We start from the raw sequence: 22422 nt of genomic DNA on the forward strand, positions 1-22422 counted from the left end.
ATAATAAATCTTAACAAGACACTTACCACAAAGCAAAAAAAGAAGCTAATTTTTGCTACTTGGGTTGCAGTCAATTTCCCTACAGTCTTCAGTATGGATTCTTGGTCTTTCACAGTGGGATAAGACATCCGAGACAGCTTGGCCTCTAGTGCATGGCTTGACGGAAGCTGTCGAATCTCCATGATGTTGCTAAATCTTACACGGGACTTCTTGGGAGCTAAAAGAGAAAACGATACAAAACATTAAATGTACCCTCAGATGCAACAAAAATTAAACAGAGTGTTTAATTTCATGACAAATGCAGACTATTCCGTTCACTTATGATCAAAGTAAGACAATAAAAACACTAGTTATATTATTTCCTGGGGCACCTTTGCTTAGCCAAAAGAGTGAATAGGAAAAAAAAAAAAAAAAAGGATTTCATCTACAAAATGTTTTAAAGAGTTTAAATAGGGTGAGAAGGATGGTTCAGTGGGTAACACCTACCATCAAGTCTCATGACCCACGTTTGATCCCCAGCACCCACATGGTGGAAAGAACAAATTGACTCTCAATCTCTATGCAGACATAGAAAACAAAGTTTAAAAGTAATTTTAAAAATTTAAACTGCTTAAATTATTAAAAGCCCAACAAAAGGTTTATAGTAGTGTATATACATGGTCACCTGGTTCATGATTTTACTATGCTTATTATTTTAGCATTTACAGTAAAGCATTATTTTGATTATTCTTCATGGCTAGCTAATTTGTGAGAACTGTTTTCCTAGGCAAGCATTCAGAACACTTCTCTGCAGTTTCATACCTTGGAAATGAAGCAACAGATGAATGCTGTGCCTTACACTGAGCCTGACATTCTGAAATAACTCACAAAGCCAAGTGATGGTGGCACAGGCCTTTAATCTCAGCACTTGGAAGACAGAGCCAGGTAAATCTCTGAGTTCGAGGCCAGCCTAGTCTATACAACAAGCTCCAGAACAGCCAGGGTCATACAGAGAAGTCCTGTCTCAACAAACCCAAAAAACAAAGCAAACAAACAAAAAAGTCACAGAACTAGCAAACTTTTGTATTGTATTTGGGTATTTGAGGACATGTTTATAAGAATATTACTCATTAATATAAATAAATAGAAAGCACATATGTGTGCTTGTGCATGTGGCATGTGCGTGTGCCTGTGTGTGTGTGATTGGAACTGTGGCTCCATTAATAGCTGATTGAGCACTTCACTAGCTGGGTTCCTGGGTTCCATTCCCCAGCACTGACTAAACCAAGCACAATAGTATATGCCTATAATCCTAGCATTCAGGATGCACAGATGGGTCACCAGAAGTTCAAGATCATCCTTGGCACACAGTACAATTGAGCTAGCCTGGGCTTCATGAGAGACTGTCTCAAAGGAAAAGAAATATATGAAATATACATATATATTCATATGAATATATATTCATTTGTATAAATATATTTTCACATGACATCTATATAATGATCATGATGAAACCATGGAGGTTGCTGGTATTTGGAGAATATTTCCAGTTGAATTAATATAGAAATTACATTGTATCAGATTTATAATCCAGTCAAACTTCAGAAGACCAAAGGCCATGTCAGCCCCCATACAAGTCAAGACACCATGTGAACCTGGTGAATCCACAGTGGCTTAAAGAAAGCTAAATTTCCACTCACTCTCAAGCATGGAACCCTAAGTTTGACTCACTTTTTTCGGTCCCAATGTTTGTGCTCTCAAGCTTCTCACTTGGAAGATCATGAAACTTCACAGGAACATACAGAGGTTCACTCTGGAACACAATACAAACAGAAACAAACATAAGCAGCAATCAACTGGGCAGATTTAAGTGCAATGTGCAGACACAGGAACCATCATAACTTGTTTGTTCCCAGCACACCTGTCCACTCAGCACGACTTTCCCCAAAGACTGGGAAAGAAAACTCAGTCCACACAGGGACAGGGACACAAAAGAATTATTTAAAAGCAGAAATGTCAGCCCTGAGATGGCTCAACAGGCCAAAGTGCTTTCTGTGTAAGCCTGATATGGTGGTTTGAATATGCTTGGCCCAGAGAGTGGCACTATTTGGAGGTGTGGCCTTGTTGGAGGAAGTCTGTCACTGTGGGTGTGGGCTTTAAGACCTTCCTCCTAGCTTCCTGGAAGCCAGTCTTCTGTTTGCCTTCAGAACAAGATGTAGAACTCTCAAATCCTTCTCTGGCACCATGCCTGCCCGGATGCTACCATGTTTCCTGCCTTGATGGTAACGGACTGAACCTCTAAACCTGTAAGACAGCCTCAATTAAATGTTGTCCTTTATAAGAGTTGCCTTGGTCATGGTGTCTCTCCACAGCAGTAAAACCCTAACTAAGACACCTGACAAGCTTCAGTCCCTGAATTCCACAGTAAAAGGAAAGAACCAACTCCTCCAAAACTGTCCTCTAAGCTCCCCATGCACATACACATGTGCCTCGACACTCCCTCCACTACCACTAGTAATAGTAGCAATAGTAATAGTAATAATAATAATATGTTTAAAGTTGAGAATTAATACCTGTGTATCATAAAAACAAGCCTCTGTTAGGCAACAGAAAATGTTCTGCCTCTTTTCATTCTTCAGATATACATACATAGCACTCTACGCTGGAAGAGGTACATATAAACGCCCTACTACCTGGGCAGCTGAGGAGGGAGGAACGTGGAGCCAGCCCATGCAACAGTGTGAGTCTTTGCCTCTCTGCACAAACAAATCAGAACAAAATCCCTCTGAACACTTCCTAAACGGGCACTGTTCTAAATCCTATGAATGGGAGTGAGTAAACCAAGTTCCTTCCCCCAGAACCATGCAGTCTAATGGGGAAGGCAACTAAGTAACAGATATTCAAAGACATAGTATATCTGTATTTGTCAAATTATTTTACTATACATAAGATTCAACAACAAATATTTGATGAGGGAGTAGGGGTGTGAGGTATACTTGTCTGTATGGGTACAGGTATGGAGGCCAGAGATCCATAGCAGCTGCTATTTTTCCAGCTGTCCATCTGATTTTTGAACTCTCTCTCACTGGGACATGGTGCTCACCCATTAGGCTGATTGGTCATTAAGCTCCAGCTATCTTCCTGTCTCTGCCCCTCAGTTCTGGGATTACAAACTACTGTTAGTACACCTGGCATTTTCTGTAGGTGTTGGAGACTGAACTCAGGTGTTCATGCTTATGTGGCAAGGACTGTGGCAACTGAGCTTCCACCTGGATCCCTAATCAACAATTCTTGAAATAAACGATTAAAAGATGGGGTGGGGGGGTCCTGCTACCGATTAGTTCTTACAAAAAAGCTAAAATGTCTTTCTCATTAGTCAAGGCAAATGATTTTACATTATATCACTGATGCTTATGATCTCAGACAACAAACAGCTTTTTCTCCAGTCTCATAAAGCCTTCACAGTATCTGCTAACCCCTTTGATGCACAATTTAAAACTCATAAATCAACAACAATACAAGAGCCATGTTTTCAAACTTGTATTAGAAGGGCCAGTGAGATGGCTCATCAAGTAATTATGACCTAAGTGTCATCCTCAGAATTCAGATGGTGAAAACAAATAAATGACTCCCAAAACCCATCCTCTGACCTCCACACACACATACTGTGAAACACATATGCACATGTACACACAGAGAAAATAACTACATAAGTGTTAAAAGGAAGCAAGCAAACAAACAACATAGAATAAGTGAATGAACAATGTACCTACTATTCTTAGTGTTGAGCACCAATACTTGATTCCTAATGGTAATAATAATGTGAAATATGCATTAAGTTGAAAGTTGGTAGAAACACAGGCCGAACCTGGGCTTTATCCTTTTCCTTCTGTAGCTAGCTTCGACCCTCCCTCTCTCCTCAAAGGCAGCTGACCTGCTTACCCCAGCCCCTCAGTCTCCCCAAAAAAAGGAAGTATTCTCAGAGAGCACACAATACAGATTTGGATCTCTCATATAAGTGAGGTAGCATCAAAGCTGTCCGGGCTCTTCCTGCTATGGCTGAATGAGAAAGGCAGCACTTACCAAAGAACTACTCATACTTGTATCTGTTGTGCAAGCAGCAAAGTAACCTTCAGCATCTGCAAACTAAATACAGAGAACAGGACATCAAATTCATGGAAGCTTGTCATCACGCCTGACTACTCAGAGATCAAATGAACACAAACTATAGTCCAGAATAAACTTATGCATCTAACTATTGTTCTCAATAACAGCAGCCAATGCAAAGGGTGCAGCCATGCAAAGTAGATCTTATCACCTTGTCTTTCCTGATGAAGAAATTGAGGCTGGTTATTTCATCAAAGTAGCAGAGCCTGGATTAAAAGCTCAGTGAGTCATGTAAGGTTAAAGCTCAAGCAAGTCCTTTCATTACACTGCTGTAATATTTCAGACAGGAAGAGAAAGACGGGTGAGTTAGTGAAAGAAGACAGCAACCCCTGGGTAGTGTCACGAGACTAGGGCTGACCTGAGGAAGAGACTGACAGAGCTCAGGGACAGGCCCACACTGTAGAGCTACTTAATACTGTAAAAGTACAGTTCCACTTCATAACCCTGCTACTCTACTACTACATAAGCCCACAGAAACTAACAGAGAAGTAGATCACAGCTACTAGGGACTAGGAAGGAAGACCAGGGATGCTTTTCTCTTTTTTGTGTTCTAATAAAACTGTATTTAAGAGGATATCAGAGAGGTTAGAGAGATTAAAGATTCTTATTTAATAAGCACAAATTTTCTGTTTGGAATGATTTAAAAAAAAAAAAAGTTGTAGAGATTGACAGTGCACAGCAAAGCAAATGTGCTTAGTGCCACTAAACTGTACATGAAACAATTGGTCCAAATAATGAATTTGATATTACATATATTTCGTAATAATAAGAAGGGAAGGAAATGACTAAAATTTAACATTCCTTATGTTTACTACAGGAGTGAAGAAAGAGAAATTGTTTCTAAAGAATGAATAGAAATGACAGTTTTATACTCTTCCTTCTCAAAACTGTAAGGTGTTCATTACAAAGAAGGTAAGTTGCTACTTACATATCATATTTATCAACACTGTGAATGAGCACCTTACAAAGTATGCTTGAAGGAATATCATGTGATTGGCCAAACATCTGACATTCTGAATAAAAAATGTTCACTTATTGTATGAAACCGAATTACTTCATTTACAGTTCACTTTACAGGTCATTACATGACTCAACCAAACTGCAAATGACTAAAGACATTAGACACTGTTCCTATGCCTTTTTTCAACCTCTCCATAGATGCTGATGTAGTCTACTTCAGCAATCATTAACAACTCAAAGAGAAATCAAAACAAAACGAACAAAACGTGACATGCACTCGTGATTCCTCACAGGATATTCTACTGCCAAGTGGGAAGAGTATGTTTGAATCTTTAGACATGGGCTAAAGAAGTGAGGCAACAGTTAAAAGTGCTTTCTCCAGAACCCTGAGGATGGGAGTTCAGATCTGAGCACTGATTAACTAGTAAGGCTTGTTAATATATGCTTGTTAACTCCAGCTCTGTTAACTGCACACCTAGTTCTGACCTCTGCATGTACATCTGCACACAGATGTGTGCACACTTGCTCTTCTCTCCCTCCCAGACACCCACAAATAAAATCCATCTTAAAAATAAAATAAAATTTCGGTCACAAATAGCTTTTGTTTTTTATCTTTTGGGGGGAGAGGGGATGTTGGCTGGTTTTGGTTTTTGGTTTTTTCGAGACATAAGTTTCTCTACGTAGCTCTGGCTGTCCTAGAACTTGATGTGTAGAACAAGCTGGCCTCAAACTCAGAAATCTGCCTGCCTCTGTCTCTGGAGTGATACGATTAAAGGTGAGTCCCACCCCTGTCTGCCTTTTTTTCATAGTCTACCATCACATACGCAAATGAACACTTTAAAAATCTAACTTTAAGGAAACTGATATACCACTAAACTTTGAAAACATAATACTTAGACAAAATTGAAAACTTACAAAAGCAGCAGGCTTTCCTCTAAATCCTCGAGTACACTGTTGCCTCCAAGGCTTCCAAATAATGAAGCCCAAAAGGTACAGAACAAACATGGATGTTTTCGCAAAGGTGCTGAAGAATGGCTTGTTGTATTGCGTGAAGACATACTGTAGAGAGACATGTTACACAAACAACTGTAAGACGTTTAAAATCTTTCTGCCTGTCTCCACCTGGTCATCTTTAATTCTCAGAAGTTCATATGAGTACGAAAGGCCAAAGGAAAAAAAAGACTTGAAGTTCGTCTCTGAATACTCTATGTGCCTTGCACATAAAAGGTAATGTTGTCAAAGGAAGCAGCAATAACCATTTAAAAAGGCCAGGGGTGGGGTCCAGTCTACTGAAAACCTATTATACAAAAGATTCTGTGTTAGGGGTTAAAGAAAGCTAAAGCAGTCTTTCCAGCTCCTAAAGAGATACTCACATGAAGAAATGTGCTAAGTATCACACAGGAATTTCAGGGGTCAGGGAAGGACCAAAGGGAGATAAGAACAGGTGTAGGTTATGGAAGTTTCCCAAGAGGTTTCCTCTGCTTCTCTCCCTCCCTTCACCACCAACTCCCCTGCCCTGTCTCTACTGTGTGTGTGTGTAGGTGTATGTATTTGTGGGTAGACATGTCAGTGCGCATGCACATGGAGGCCAGAAGACAAGCCCCAGTGTCAGGTGTCATCTTTCAACACATCTGTTGTGTGAGCCATGGCCTCTCACTGGCCTAGAACTCACTGAGGAGACTAGGCTGGCCATTGGTCAGTTGCTGAATTTTACTTGATCAGCCAAGAGCTTGTAGGAATTGGTTCTCTTGGTTTATCACATGGGTCTCTGGGATAAAAATTACGCAGTCAGGCACGGTGACAAGCACATCTACCTACTGAACCATCACCCAAAATAGCTGTGCAGCCATTATATGCCTCCTGCCCTGAGGTCATAAAGTACCCAGTACTACCAAGATATTCTTGCCCAAGAACTGAACCTAAATCAAGACCTAACTCCATTTTATATGAAGTGGAAGAACAAACTAAATGACAGGACAAGGAAGCAATGAACAAGAGCAAGGAGGTGAGGTGTCTCACAGGATAAATGACCTAGTTTCTCCAATACACAAAGGAAAAGCAAACAGGGAGTGGTATAGACTTCAGAGGTACAACAAAAGTCGTGCAGATCTAAGCCTAACTGAGCTCTGCGTGTGTGTGACCCTGATACATCAGGAAGAATGTGACTATGAACTGGTTAGCATGTGACTTTAATGAATGATGGATAGATCATTAGATATATATAGATATAGTAACAGCAGCAATTACGCTTTTAAAAGAAAAACAACGTGATTTCCAATGAGATAAGTAGAAAAAAATGATTATAGTGAGAATTTGCATAAACTGTTCCAGGAAACATGGGATGAACATGGTTGATAAGATTAGAAAGACTGACCACTGTTCAAGCGATGAGTCATGGGGACTTATTGCACCATTTTACTCTCTCCTTTTTCATGTGTATGTGTCTCTAGTGTGTCTGTGGTGTGCACATGTGTATGGGTACTTGAGTGTACAGGTGTGTATGCAGATGTCTGAAGCTGACATTCCATATCTTTCTCCACTCCTGAAACTAAAGCTTGCCTATTCAGCTAGTCTAGCTAGCCACTTTGTCCCTGGGATCCCTGGCCTCTGTCTCCTGGGTGCTGGAATTACAGGAGACCACCACACCAGTCTGTTTTTTATATAGGTTCTAAGGATCCAAACTCTGGTCCTTCTGCTTATGGGGTAAACACTTTGTCCTGAAGTTTGATATGTCTACCTGGCTGAAGATTTAAACCTGTTATATATACTCTAAAAATAACAAGCTTATAATTTTTTTCAGTAAAGCATGTTATGTGTTTAAAACCTAATTTCTGTTCTAGCTCTTTTGAGGTATAATGACAGATGAAAACTACAGCTCTGTACAGTGGGACACTCATAGAGTCCCAGTACTTAACAGGAAATTGCCTGGACTAAATAGTGAGTTCCAGACCAGCCTGGGCTACACAGGGAGAACCTATCAGAGAAAATACTAAAAAATGAATATGCAGAAAGCACCATAAATATGTATTGTATATAATATAATGCTTCGATAACTTTTCTAACTTTTGAATATATATTGCTAAATTATAATTTAATCTACTGTGTATGTGTTCTAAATCCTTCCTTTGGGCAGGAGTAGGGGAGAAGTCAGGGTGACACCGTCTAAGGAACTGACTATGTAGACCAAGCTGATGTGGGAACTCAGAGAGAGCTGTCAGCCTCTGTCTCTTGAGCACTGGGATCTAAAGACCTGCCTAACCTTGTCCTAAAGCTTTTTATCTTAAAAACAAAACTATTTATTTAATGCTGCAAAATTTAAAAGTGAGTTTTAAGATCTCATCAACACTAAAGACATCTCTCTGAAGCAAAATTATGGAATGTTGATCTAAAAGGAGATTAGAGACGAGTTTTCAAGTGAAAAACAAAGTGTCTGTGGTATTTCAGAGCCAAATCTCAGAAGGGCAAAAAACTTATTTACTCACAAGCTATAACCTCAATTATTGACTTAGCTATAATGTGAGATCCACGATATCAAATGGCCTGTTCTGACATTTAAAGCTATCTTATAAACATGTTGCCTTGTAGATATTTCCTTATGACTGTAATATGTGAACCCTAAGTGATTAATTCTGAAAATAAAGGTTGTAATAGCCAGATGGCTAAGTAGGTAATAGTCCTTGCTACCAACCCTAACAACATGAATTTGATCCCTGGATCCACATGTAGAAGGAGAAAACAGACTTCTACAAATTGTTCTCTAAATAAACAAACTGAATTTTTTAAAAGTGCCCTAAATTACATATCCTGTGTACAATATAATGCTTCAATAACTTTTCTAACCTTTAGATACAAATTGCTAAACTATAATTTAATCTACTGCTTCCATGTTCTAAATCCTTGACACGTGTACACATGTATACACTCTAAATAAATAAACAAGTAAATAAATGTACTAAAAGCTATAAACAATAAAATTGTCATCCTCTTACAAAGATCATTAGCCAAAAAGAAGTATACAAATTCAAAGTAAAATTAGCTTATAAACCTAAAGTATCACACTACTACCAATGAGACACAATTAAAAAGCTTAACTGAAACCAATCAAACGCTGATTTTGATAAAAATGTGTGGCTCAGTAAACACACAAATGTGGATTCGCCAGTGTATGCTTGTGGATAACAGTGACTTGTACATGAAAAAAATCTGATGACTTATGTTTACTTTTCCAAAAATGCCCTCTTTTTCAAATGTATTCTTATGTAGCAAGAATCTACTAAGCTATATATATCCAGATACTTACTTTCTACTGTCCCTCAATGTTTGGTCACTAGAAATAAGTATTTGTGAAGAAATAAATTCAATTTTGACTAAAACAAAACCACCTTTAATAAGCAAATATATTCTGAGATATATTCCCTACAAAAGTGAGAAGACTTCGGGTAGGACTGTAGAAATGGATCCATGGTTCACAGAGTTAGTGTTCCTTCAGCATTCAGTCCCCGGTACCCATGTTGGGTGGCTCACAATTGCATCTGAGTTCCAAGGACTCCGATGACCCCTTCTGACCCCCACAGGCACATGTACACATGTGCATACACACACACAGACACACACACACACACAAAGCATTTGTAAGTTCAGGAAACAACAAAGAGCATTATGTCAATTTTCACTTGAAATGACACTAATTCAGTACCAAAGAAAAACAAAGAATTCAACAATATCTAAAATACTGATGTTAGAAGCATGAGGCACTAACAGAGAAATACTGCAGCTTGACACTACATGTTATCCTACATCATTAGCAAAATACTATAGGTCAACGTTAATTCTATCACAGTGCAACATCATTGGTGGAGAAAGACATACCGAGGTGAGTTCTGAGGATGCCACCCATATCACATCAACCAGCAGGAGAATCACTATCCCCAGGGCCATTCGCCTGCGCTGACTGAAGCCACTGCTCTGGGAATTCACACGGTTCATGATAAATACATAAACCATTTGCAGTCTGTTAATTTAGAAAACAGAGATCTCATTAGAGTCTCTTTTAGAAGAACTACATAAAAATTGTAAATCCAGTGTAAGGAAACAAGAGATGTTTGCTGATAGTCTATGCTTTTAATGATGTAAGAATTTACCTTGTTGCAAGGGCGTCTCTGAGATCCTCAAATGCAGTGCCTGCAAATTGGGCAGATCTCAGTCTAAATAGAGGTGAAGAACTCAGCCCACCTAAAACAGCACCACAGAAATAATGCTTAGGGAAACTTCAAGTACAAAAATCACATCTTTTTCATACTTCACCTTCAAAATGTACAGAAGCCACACTCTGGGAATGTAGCTCAGTACACTAATGTTGCCTAGAATGCATTGAGTTCTTGGGATCCATCCCAACCACTTCCCAAACTGGGCACAGAGGCACATGCCTATAAATCCTAGCACTTGGGAAGTAGGGGAGTGGGAGAATCAGAAGATCAAAGTCAGTCAGAATACATAGTGAGTTCAAGGCCAGCATGGGCCACATGAGACCATTATCACAAAATAGTAACAACAACAAAACAAAAACAAACAAGAAACCCAGGCTGAGGGTGTAGCTCAGTTCGTTGAGTGCAGGCAGATAGCCCTGAGCTCAAAGGAAACAGTGCATAAATCAGGTGTGCTGGTGCATGCCTGTAAGGCAGAAAACAGAAGTTCAAGGTTATCTTTGGCTACAAAATAATTTTGAGACCAGTCTCGGATATGTGAGACCTGTCCCCGACGGGACACACCCTCCAGCCCCGCGAGTGAAAAAAAGGAGGAGGAGGAGGAGAAGTTTCCACATATGGCACATTAAAGAGTGCCATAAACAGATCCTCAAAATCTCATAAACAGAACTCTCTAGATCCCACCCCCAGGACATCCGCCCCTGGCAGTCTAGACACGCGCGCGTGCATCAAAAAAGTGTCCTTATCCTCCATCTCCAGGGGATTTGGTCGCTGACAGGAAGTGATGTGCGAGGTTCCACTCACCTCACGTGAGGATAAGGATCATTCTCACTCCCCACCCGCCCAGTCACTACACCGCGGCTGCAGTCTGAGAGGACGATGGAAAACAGCTGGGACAGGGAAGCCGCCCCTTGGCGAGTTAAAGACATGAGGAAAAACGAGCCTCTTGCCTCCGGAGGGGCCAGAGGACTCTGACCCGTCCTCCATGGCCGCGGACGCCGGCCCACCGCCTACCTGGCCTTCCTGCCCCTCGATGGAGTCGTGGCGGCACCATGAGCAGCCCCGACCCGGCCCGCCGCCCAGCGCCGCCGCCTCACACCGCACGCACAGACCCCAGCATCGTGCCGCGCGGCAGGCCCAACTTCAGAAGCCGCGCCGCCCCTCGGCGCAGGGCCGCGGCTGTCAGGCAGGCCAGCACTCGGCCCCGACGGAGGGGAGTGACCCAGGCCACCGGACACCGCTGGCAGCGAAAGTCCTGGAGGCCCGGATTGCGGCCGAGGCCCAGGCCCCGCCCCCGGCCGGTCAGCCAGGCAGGCCACGCCCACTGATGGCCAAACGGCAGGCCCCGCCTCCTGCCCCCTCAGCCAGCCAGGACCCACCCCCGACCACCTAGATCAGCCCCCGACCAATTAGCTAGTCTACGCTCCGAGCTCCCAGTCGTCAAGCTCCGCCCCTGGATAGCGAACCTGAGCGCGCATCCCGGTAGACAGGAACCGCTCCAAGCACCCTGAACCCCATCCTAGAGACTCTAGGCCCCCAGCTTGTCCACCAACTAGGTGTCATGCTCCCCATCACTCAGTGAGTCAACTGGTCAAGCTCAGCTGTCAGTTCGTCCAGCAGGGCTCCTCCCCCAGTTGACAATCCCTACCCTAGAAAAGGGTGGTCAGCACAGAGCCCCGCCCCAGACAAGCCAGCAGGCCACGCCCCTGCCTAGTCAGCTTCTGCGGTCCCGCCCCCTAGCTCCAAGACTGCCGGCGCGCGGGTTACGTCACGCTGGGCGCGACTTAGAGCCAGCGGAGGGCGCGACTCCAGGTTGAATTTGCGGTAGTGTGAACTCCAGCCGCTAGCAGGCTTCTGGCTTAAGAGTCGTGACGGTGGCGCGAAGGAAAAAGAGAAGGGAAGAAAACGAAGGGAAGTGGGCGGGGATGTCTAGAAGAGGGAGAGCCCAGCCTTGGCAAGGCTGCCTTACTTCCCCACAGACCCGCCCTGAAGCGAAAGCTGACGGCACCATTTCCTCCAAAGTTTAGGCAAGCATTTTCCAGTAGCCCTTTCTAAAAACAGGCAGTGTAGCTTGGCACCCGTTGGATTCCTAGATCGTATTTGTCCGTAAACTAGAGCTTCATTTTTGCAGTTAGAAGTTGTCTAGTTAGTCATCTCCCTGGCCCTCACTTTTTCTAATCCCGAAAAAAAAAAAAAACAATAAAATCATGTGAATGCTTCGAGTGTATATTTACACCAGGTATGCATAAATTCTCAAACAGAAAGGAATCAAATCAGCCTGTGACACATAAGACCTCCACAGATGCTAGTTTGACTAAAGTGTGGGTTTTTTTTTTTTTAAGTATATTGAAGCTCCCATAAAATAGAAAAGTTGGCCAGGATCCTGATTTATATTTGGAAAACGCAAAATCTGTAGCCAGAATTGCATTATTGGCATTTTTATCAAATGATGTAAAGAAATAATTTTTCTTTTTTATTTGCTTATGTAGTCAGAATGTGGTTCATCCTTTCTCTTAACTCTTTGTCTACATAGTCTAATGACTACAAATGTGATCTGGTCAGCTTCTTAAAAACGACTGGCATCAAACACTTCTAGTTATTGAGAAACCTACTGCTGGAACAGGAGAGATAACTCAGTGGGCAAAAGTCCTTGCCCTGAAAGCATGAGGTCCTGATTTCAGATCCTTAGCACCCATGTAAAAAGCTGGGCTTGGTCATGTGCACATTTGTAACCCAGGACCATGAGAGACAGAGGTGGAAAGATCTACCTTGCCTGCTGCCAGACACTTCAGGTTCAGTAAGAGATCCTTCTCAGAGGAGTAAGAAAGAATAGTGACAGAGCGGATACCTAATGCTCTCTGGCCTCCGTCTGTACACTCCTACACTCAAACAAGCACAACTTGCTTGGTCATTCAGTTAAGAAGAAATGATTAAGCATTTAGTGGTTTGAATATGTTTGGCCCAGGGAGTGGCACTATTTGGAGGTGTAGCCTTGGAGTAGGTGTGTCACTGTGGGTGTGGGCTTTAAGATCCTCATCCTAATCCCCTGGAAGTCAATATTCTCCTAGCAGCCTTCAGATGAAGATGTAGAACTCTTCGCTCCTTCAGCACCACACCTGCCTGGGTGCTGCCATGTTCCTGCTTTGATGACAATGGACTGAATCTCTAAACCTGTAAGCCAGCCCCAATTAAATGTTGTCTGTATAGGAGTTGCTTTGGTCATGGTGTTTGTTCACAGCAGTAAAACCTGAACTAAGACACATACTGTCTGTTCTTACCTGTTTAAAATCTGGTCTGTCCTCTTTCCAAGAACAATATTGTAAACGGACCTTGGAAGCAGGAAGACAGAACTTGGGCTGGCTCCATCAACTCCCAAGAATGTGTGCCTTCTTAGGGATCTTAAAAAGGAAGGGGAAAAACTTATCATTCAGAGTAGAAAAAACTATAGCCACAGTGTACCAGATACTTGAAATTACTATACTATATAGTGGGGATTTGGTTATACCTGTACATCATATTATTCCAGCACAAGTGTTTCTCTCTCACTAACATCGTTAGTAGACTTAATTTTTTATGCTTAATGCCTGATATAGTTCACAATAAAGCATGGTGAATCAGTCTCTCAAGATCAAGTCAAGGCCAGGCATGATGGCACTGGCCTTTAATCCCAATACTTTAATTTCAAGGCCAGTATACATAGTGAGTTACAAGACAGCTAATAAGACTTGGAGTCAGACAGAAAGACAGACAAGAAAAGTGGGTTCTGGGTTTTTTGTTTGTTTGTTTTGATACAGCATCTCACTTAGCTGGCCTGGAAACTAGTGGGATATTTTCCCACTACATTTGTAATAAAGCTCAGCGATTAGGCTGTATGAGAGGTAGGCAGATTGAGGAGTTGGGAGGAGAGAAGAAGAGGAAGGGGAGGAGACTAGGAAGAGAGAGAGGAGACTGGCAACAATGGAGGGATTGGTCGAGAGCAGTCCTAGGTAACAATTTATATCTAAAAGTTAGGTATTGGGTAACAACTCTAATTGTGTGGGCATCTTGTTAATTGAGCATTTCCAAATATATAAATCCTTTGGATAATATTAAGCTTTAAGAGTCTCATTTCTACCGGATACCACGAGAATGGCGGGTATTTTCTGGGGTTCAGCCAAGCTTTGTGGAGACAGTGTGGTGGATTGGAAGAGCTGTCCCTGACACTGGCGTCTTGAGGGTGCCAGGGCTGGTGTTTCTAGATAGCCAGAGCTGTGGTCCAGATCTGTGGGAACAAGCTGGACCGGGCACCATTTTTTTAAATATACCCAAAACAAGAAACCACTGTGAGGGCCAAGCTGGCCTTGAAATCACATAAATCTGCCTGTTCCTCCATTCTGAATGCTGGTATCAAAGGTGTGCACTACCACACACCCAGCACATTGGCTCTAATTCGGAAATCTGTTAGAGAATATTGAGGATTACCTACAATGTGCCTCGGTTTCTCCATCTATGAATATGGGTTGCTTAAAATGTTAGCACCTGCACATGTGCTACTATTATTACCATGTATTCCCAGAGCATCTGCTAAAGGACAGCGGTGCCAGTGTTTGTGTGTGGAATAAAATCATTCTAGGTAGATTATCTTCATGTATTCTTAAAACTAATTTAACTCTTCCAGTAATATTTTCCCCCAGCTGTCTTAGGGAAATTCTCCAAGACTATTGCATAAAACTAGGCTGATCTGGCTAGATATTTTTGTTGTTGTTGGCTTGGCACAGTCCAGGATCATCTGGGATGAGGAAGCTGGGAAAATGCCCCCATCAGATTGCCCCATAGGGTATTTTCTTGATTAATGACTGATGTGAGAGAGCACAGCCCACTGAGAGCAATGCCACTCCTGGTGCATGTGGTCCCTTGGTTGTATAAGAAAACTGAGGAGTAGGTCAATAAGCAGCACTCCACTGCCTCTGCTTCAGTTCCTGCATCCAGGTTCCTGCCCTGCTTGAGTTCCTGTCTTGACCTCCCTCAATGATAGACTATTGTTTTAATTCGAATTTTCATTGCTGTGATGAGACACTATGACCAAGGCAACTCTTATAAATGACATTTAAATGGGACTGGCATACAGGTTCAGAGCTTCAGTCCATGATTATCAAGTCAGGAACATGACAATGTCCAGGAAGGCATGCTGCTGCATGAACTGAGGTTTCTACATCTTGTTCGGAAGGCAGCTAGGAGAAGACTGATTTCCAGGTAACTAGAAAGAGGGTTTCTCAAAGCCCACCCCAACAATGACACACTTCCTCAAAGAAGGACACACCTCCTAATAGTGCTACTCCCTGGGCCAAGCATATTCAAACCACCATAACTATGAAGTGGGCATGTAAGCCAAATAAACCCGTTCCTCCCCAAGTTGCTGTTGGTCAAGGTCCTTATAAAAACAGTAGAAATGTAACTAGAACACTGGCCCTGCTATGGTTTTTCTGCTACAGCACCAGCTTGACTGTGTTAGCTGGTTTTATGTCAACTTGACTCGAACTTGAGTCACCTGAGAGGTAGAAATTTTAATTGAGAAAATGTTTCCATAAGATCGACTGTAGGCAAGAGAGCAGGGCATTTTTTTCTATTAATGATTCATGTGGGGTGGCCCAGCCTATAGTGGGCGATGCATCCTTGGACTGGTGGTTCTGGGTGCTATAAAAAAGCAGTCTGAGCAAGCCCTAAAAGGCAAGCAAGTAAGCTGTACTCCTCCATGACCTCTGGATCAGCTCTTGCCTCCAGGTTCCTGCCCTTCTTGAGTTCCTGTCCTGATTTTTTTTGGTGATGAATCCTTTGATGATGAACTGTAATATGGGTCATGATATTTCATCACTACAATAGTAATCCTAAGACACTGATCAATTCAGGCATTTTCCCCCATGTATACACCAAATGTTTTACTCATTAAATCCTCAGTCACTTAAAAGTCTTAGAAAATATCTGTCTGTTGCCTGGTCTGGTAACTTCAAGTTCTGATTGGTTTGTTTGTTTGTCTGTTTGTTTGTTTGTTTTTCCTTCAAAGAGTTAGAGATCAAACTTAGAGTTTGCATATGGTAGGCAAAGACAACTATCTCTAATGTCTGCTTATGGCTGTTCTCAAACTCCTGAACTCAGGCGACCTTCCTGGTATAGAGTAACTGGAACCACCATGCATAAACCACCATTCTTGAACAGCTCCATCTCTTAATTATATGGGAGATAAGTCTTAGAAACTTGTGTCATTGCCTTTCCCTTCCCACAAAATTTCAATGGTATGCTTTCAATATTAATTCCACAACAACAAGGATTTTCATTCTGTTCTCCATTGTGCAGAATAGCACCAATGGCTGGTAGTCAACATTTCTTAAATGAACTTGAGCATCCTTCTGCCCCTTAATCATTCTAGTATAATGAATCACTTTCTTGTCTTCATTCTTATCTGCTTATATCTCTTTACCTAACTTCGTGGGCTTGATTTTTTTTTATTAATTTCATTTTTACTCTCTGAAATTGATCACTCTAAAAGGCCTTGTAAAGTCTATTATAATTTGTTAAGATCTATCTGATATTGAATGTAACACCTTTCAAAACATTCCCAGAAATGCAACCTGGAAAGTTCAATCCTCTCAAACTATGTGTGTCATAATGTAAAATCAAATTTATGTGTGTCCAGCCTAGTCCTCCATTGACTAGTCAGTATACCAAGTCTCAAAGGCTGCAATTTAGGTTCAAGGCCTAGGAACTTACAGAGGATTCTGCCCCAAGACATTAGACCTCTATGTTGGTAGTTGAACTCTGCTTTCAAATCCATGAATTCCAAGTATGGGAATAAGTGAGCACCCACATGCAAAGAAACAGAGATATTGACAGTCCTTGTGTCTATAGGTTACATGCCATGGATTTAACTAGCCACAAATATAAAATGCTCAGAAAAACTACACCTGTATTGAGCATGTGAAAACTTTTTCTTATCGTCATTTCCCCTAAGCAATATAATATAAAAACTTTATATTGCTAGAGAGATAAGTTAGAGGGGAAAAATACTTGCCATGTAAGCACAAGGACCCAAGATCTATCCTCCAGAGCCCACATTTAAAAAAAAAAAAAAAGCTAAGAATGGTAGATAGCACACTTAGAATCCTAGTGCTGGAGGGTCAGAGGTAGACAGATCCCTGTGGTTTTCTGGCCAGCCAGTATAACCCATTTGTCATGCCCTGTGCCAAAAATTAAATGGGGAGCTGGAGATATGGCTCAGTAGCACCTATTGCTTTCTTTTTTTTATTTTTATTTATTTATTTATTTATTTATTTATTCATTATATGTAAGTACACTGTAGCTGTCTTCTGACACCCATATGGAGGCATCAGATATCATTATGGATGGTTGTGAGCCACCATGTGGTTGCTGGGATTTGAACTCATGACCTCCAGAAGAACAGACAATACTCTTAACCACTGAGCCATCTCACCAGCCCCCCACCTATTGCTTTCATAGAGGACCTTGGTTCAAATTCCAGCACTCACACAGCAGCTCACAACTGTCTGTAGCTCCAGTTTCAGGGGATGAATCAACACCCTCTTCTGGCTTCTGCAGATACCAGCCATGCAAGCTTCTACCTACTTGCACAAGTGCTTGTACATTTATGAACTGCACACATGAACACAGAGAAAAACTACACAGCATTACATTGTACTGGGTACTATAAATAATAGAGAAATTATTTAAAGGAGACAAAGGAAATATAGCTGAGCTTTGTACAAATAATATATCATTTTATGTATGGGACTTGAATATCCTCAAAGTTTGGGGTTTGAATGGAATCTTGGGATTAAAACCCCAGAAATGCCAAAGGGTCCACCTATATTAATAAGGCTTGTTCCAGCCAATCAGATAGCCAACACAGCTTGTATTTGCCAGTGACTCAAAACAAACAAGGCAGTAAAACACTTTTAGTGGAAGTGGAAAAAAAATATAGGTATGCCCTCTGAACCTGAGAAGCCATTAGTAGATATAATTTGGTTGCCAGTTAATTAAAAGTAAGCATATAGAAAGATTGGCTAGGGTGTGTAATTGACTTTCTCTGGTCTAGTCTAAATGGACATGAAAGATCCAGGAAAGCTGGCAGTTATTTGTCAAGTCATGGCCACCTGATTTGTTGCAGATTGTGGTGGGTCAGAGTCCTATTTTTATACAAGTCCAGCTAGGGTCTGTCAGCACATTCACCCTCTCACAAATGTCAAATGTATGACATCATACTTCCTGCAGGACCTATCAGCATGCTAGGCACATGGCTGGCTAGGGAAATACCAGTTTATTTAATTTACTTCTGAGAAATGATTAAGTGGGTTATTTTTTAAAAGTGTGTATTGTTTGTTTATACAATATTTCCTTTAAATCATGAAATATACTGCATTTTATGGGTATATGACAGATGTCATAAACTTGGGAAGTTCTTAGACACTTAAAGTATTAAATATAATTGTATTCATAAAACTATAAATTCCATAAAGTTTATGGGCAAGTTGGAGGAACAAGCCCTGTGGGCATTTTAAAAATAGGTCTGTGTCACTGTACTTAGCTCATAGTCTCTAGTCCTTACCCTTTCTTGAACTATGTTTCCCACCGGTCTTCTTCCTGCCCCCACATAATCTCCCTCTTGTGTTCACATTTTGCATATAAATATTTTACTCTAACTTCCACACATAAGAGAAAATATGTGATACTTGTCTTTATGGGTCTGACTCACTTCACTTAAAATTAAGAACCCCAGGCTCATCATAAGTTTTCATCCGTCTTTATGGCTGAATAAAATGTCACTCTGTGTGTGTGTGTGTGTGTGTGTGTGTGTGTGTGTGTGTGTGTGTGTGTGTGTGTAGTGTGTAGTGTATATGTATGTAGAATAGGTGTCCCTAAGCCCAAGGTATGTTTCCATATATGAGCTTTGTCTGTGTGTGTATGTCTGTATGTGTGTATATGTCTGCCCTGTGTGTGTGTGTGTGTGTGTGTGTGTGTGTGTGTGTGTGTGTTTCTGGAGATTGAACCCAGGGCCTTAAGCATTCTAGCCAAATGCTCAATGCTGTTGTGTAAAATTTTTCCTCTAGTTGAAACATTCCCAGCAGGAAGTTGGGGAAAGGGTTCATGAAACTCAGAAAGTAAACACACCTCTCCTGTCTGGGAAAGATGAAACTTAGAGAGTTCAGGAATGCCCCTCGTCAGGATTACAGAAGCAATAAATAACTGCTGGGGAGGAGACTGACCAGCTGAGCTGCTGATAGGAGAGTCTAGGACCTGTTGTGCTGCTTTTAAATCCTGCAGCTTTCTGAGTGGTTAGCCTTAGTGAGGTAGGATTCTTAGTAATGCATTTGAGTTTTCTCTGCTCCTGAAACACCACCTCATACTCCTGTCGATAACCCTGATAAAATCATTGTTTCACCAAGTTGAACTTTATAGAATCATTACTTTGACCTATTTTGGCTTCCTTGTCAGGCATGAGTAGACATGTATGCATATGTTGTGTGTCCCCGGAAAAAGTATTTCACACCACAACCACTGAGCAACCTCACCCTCACCAGCCTTGGGCTTGATTTTAATAATGAAGATACAATGTTAGTAATGGGGAAAGTGTGGGGTTATTTAAGCCAATAAAGAATGTATGAGAAAGAGGAAAAGGTGTGTCCAAAGAGAGTCATAAAACTGGTTTGGCAGAGCAGAGCGTGTATGTAGTGAAGCAAATGAAAATCAGGTTAGTCAGGTGAGCTGTGGGAAGTCCAAAGTGTGATCTGAAATCAAGACAACCGAGTTTAGACATTAAATCTGTATGCAGTGAGAACCTACAGGCCTTGATGTAAGACATGGGCACCTGTGGGCAAGCTTTCTGCCACTGAAGCACCATGCCCAGACAGAAAGACCAAAGCCCACGTCATTAAGTGTCCACTAGAAGTTGAGCAGCATGGAGATATTGTGGGAACACTCACTGGCCCGACCTCAAGGAATCATCCAAACAAGACTTATAATCAAGTCAAGGTGGTATTTGCTGAGCTAGAAGACGATGAATAGTCATTTCTCAAGGTCCATAAATGCCCAACAGATACATGAAAAAATTCTCAAAACCACTAATCACTAGGGAAATGCAAATTGAAAGCAGGTGAAGGCCAGAGCCATGGCTCAGCAGGAACAAAGCACGTACTACACAAGCCTGAAGACCTGAGTTCAATCACAAGAAACCTTGTAAAAAGCCATACAGGATGGCAAGTGCCTGTAATCTTTGCAGTTTTATAGTAAGATGGGAGACAGAGACAAGAATCACCAGGAAGGTTGCAGGCCAGACAGCCTGAAGTACTTACAGCAGAAATAAGAGACACACTGCCTCAAACGTGATGTGGGAAACAGACAGGAGCTACTAACTGCCAGAAGCTGTCTTCTCACATCTACACATATGCCATAGCATGTATATATCCACCCTGAGAAAATAAACACCAGCAGCACAGTGAGGCAGCACTTCACACACATCAAATGGCTAATATAAAAAGACCATGGGGTCTAGAGAGATAGCTCAGCAGGTCAGAACGTGGTACTGCTCTTGCAGGGAACCCAGGTTTGGTTTCCCGTACCCACAAAGCAGCCCACAAACATCTATAACTCAAGTTCTAGGGATCCAGCGCCCTCTCCTGGCCTCCATGGGTACTGTATGCATATGGTGCAGTTACATATATGCAGGGACGACATTCACCATACACATAAATATAAACCAATCTTTAAAAATTAAACATTAGAAATGTATCCTTTTAAGAAAAAGGACGGTAATTTTGGAACCATACAGAGAGAAAATCATCTCATCACTGATGAGAGTATAAATAGGTGAGAGTGGAAAACATAATTCAGATTCCTCAAAAATTTTAAAGTACAGCTGTGGGACAATCCAGCACTCCCATTACTGGATGAAGCAATCAAAGGTAATTGAAGCACTTTGTTTGCACTCTTGGGTTCATTCAAGTTTTATTCACAACAGCTAAGATGTGTAACCAAATTACTTATCCATCAAAAAATACACAAAGAAACTGGGTATCTATATACACAGCAGGATAGTAGCCTTTAAAAGTTTATTCCTTTAACAGGAGGATTTTATCCTTCATGACATGAATGAAGTTTAAGATTAAGAAAGGCTGCTTAGACGTAGATCGGCAAGTGCTACATCATTCTACTTCTATGTGACATCTAAAAAAGCTGAGTTCATAGAGTGGGTAGTGACTACTAAGATGATAGAGAAGGAAATGGGGAGGCTGGCCCAAGGTATAAAGTTCCTGTTAGATGGGAGAGAGCCACGGTACACCATAATGACTGAAGTTAATTATAATGTATTATAGCCTTGAAAATTGCTAAGATTTTAGTTGTCACAAAAGATGTACAAATGTCATAGGAAGTAATGCATGCATGTCAAGTCAACTTAGCCATTCTACATTATAAATACTCAAATCAATATGTGCATGGTAAATTCATGCAGAATTGAAGATTTATATGAATAAAATGTTAAAGAATATTTCAGAAACAATTGCCGGAACTTCAATATGGACTCTGCAGTAGACGGGTAATATGGTGTCTGAGTCATGCTTACTAAATTTGTTAATGTTCTGAATTCTGGAAGAATATTCTTGTTTATAGGAGACACATGAGGAAAGACAGGGACTTACAGTGTCTGCAACCTCCTCTTAACAGTTCATTGCTGAGAGTAGCAGTAATAGGGGGTGTTGGTTTACATACCTAGACAGAGACACATGATAGATAGAAGACAGAGGATAGATAAATTTACGTGATAGAGATAGACAAATAGATAATTGATAGATACACATGATAGAAGATAGACTTGTATCTAGATGATATGTTGCTGCAGGATAGACACACAATGGACTTATACAAAAATCTTATAGATAGATAATAACTAAAAGCAATAGAAGTTTATGAAGAAAGATGGGATAATAGATGATAGATAATAGAAACAAATAACAAGTAGAAAGATATAGGATAATGGAGTTAGACGACAGATGGATAGGTAGAAAGATAGATAGACAGACAGATAGATAGATAGATAGATAGATAGATAGATAGATAGATAGATAGA

The 22422-nt window shown here is 41.2% G+C and overlaps 1 protein-coding gene across 2 annotated transcripts in view; it reads right to left on the reverse strand.

The window, feature by feature from the left end:
- Nucleotides 1-11988, reverse strand: part of Slc35f5 (solute carrier family 35 member F5) — a 33420-nt gene extending 21432 nt beyond the window's left edge. The window contains exons 1-7 of one of the 2 annotated variants that reach the window (XM_028771478.1): nucleotides 11777-11988; nucleotides 10248-10338; nucleotides 9976-10117; nucleotides 6022-6165; nucleotides 4063-4125; nucleotides 1711-1792; nucleotides 27-217 (exon numbers count right to left, since the gene is read on the reverse strand). In XM_028771478.1, coding sequence (XP_028627311.1) covers nucleotides 27-217; nucleotides 1711-1792; nucleotides 4063-4125; nucleotides 6022-6165; nucleotides 9976-10117; nucleotides 10248-10338; nucleotides 11777-11882 — 819 coding nt within the window. In that variant the 5' untranslated portion in view covers nucleotides 11883-11988. Of the gene's footprint in view, nucleotides 1-26; nucleotides 218-1710; nucleotides 1793-4062; nucleotides 4126-6021; nucleotides 6166-9975; nucleotides 10118-10247; nucleotides 10339-11324; nucleotides 11615-11776 lie in introns of those variants that run through there. The other variant, XM_028771479.1, reaches the window with a different exon arrangement.
- Nucleotides 11989-22422: the final 10434 nt, after the last annotated feature.

Source organism: Grammomys surdaster, unplaced genomic scaffold (genome assembly GCF_004785775.1).
Source record: "Grammomys surdaster isolate TR1022 unplaced genomic scaffold, NIH_TR_1.0 208, whole genome shotgun sequence".
Classification (NCBI taxonomy): domain Eukaryota; kingdom Metazoa; phylum Chordata; class Mammalia; order Rodentia; family Muridae; genus Grammomys; species Grammomys surdaster.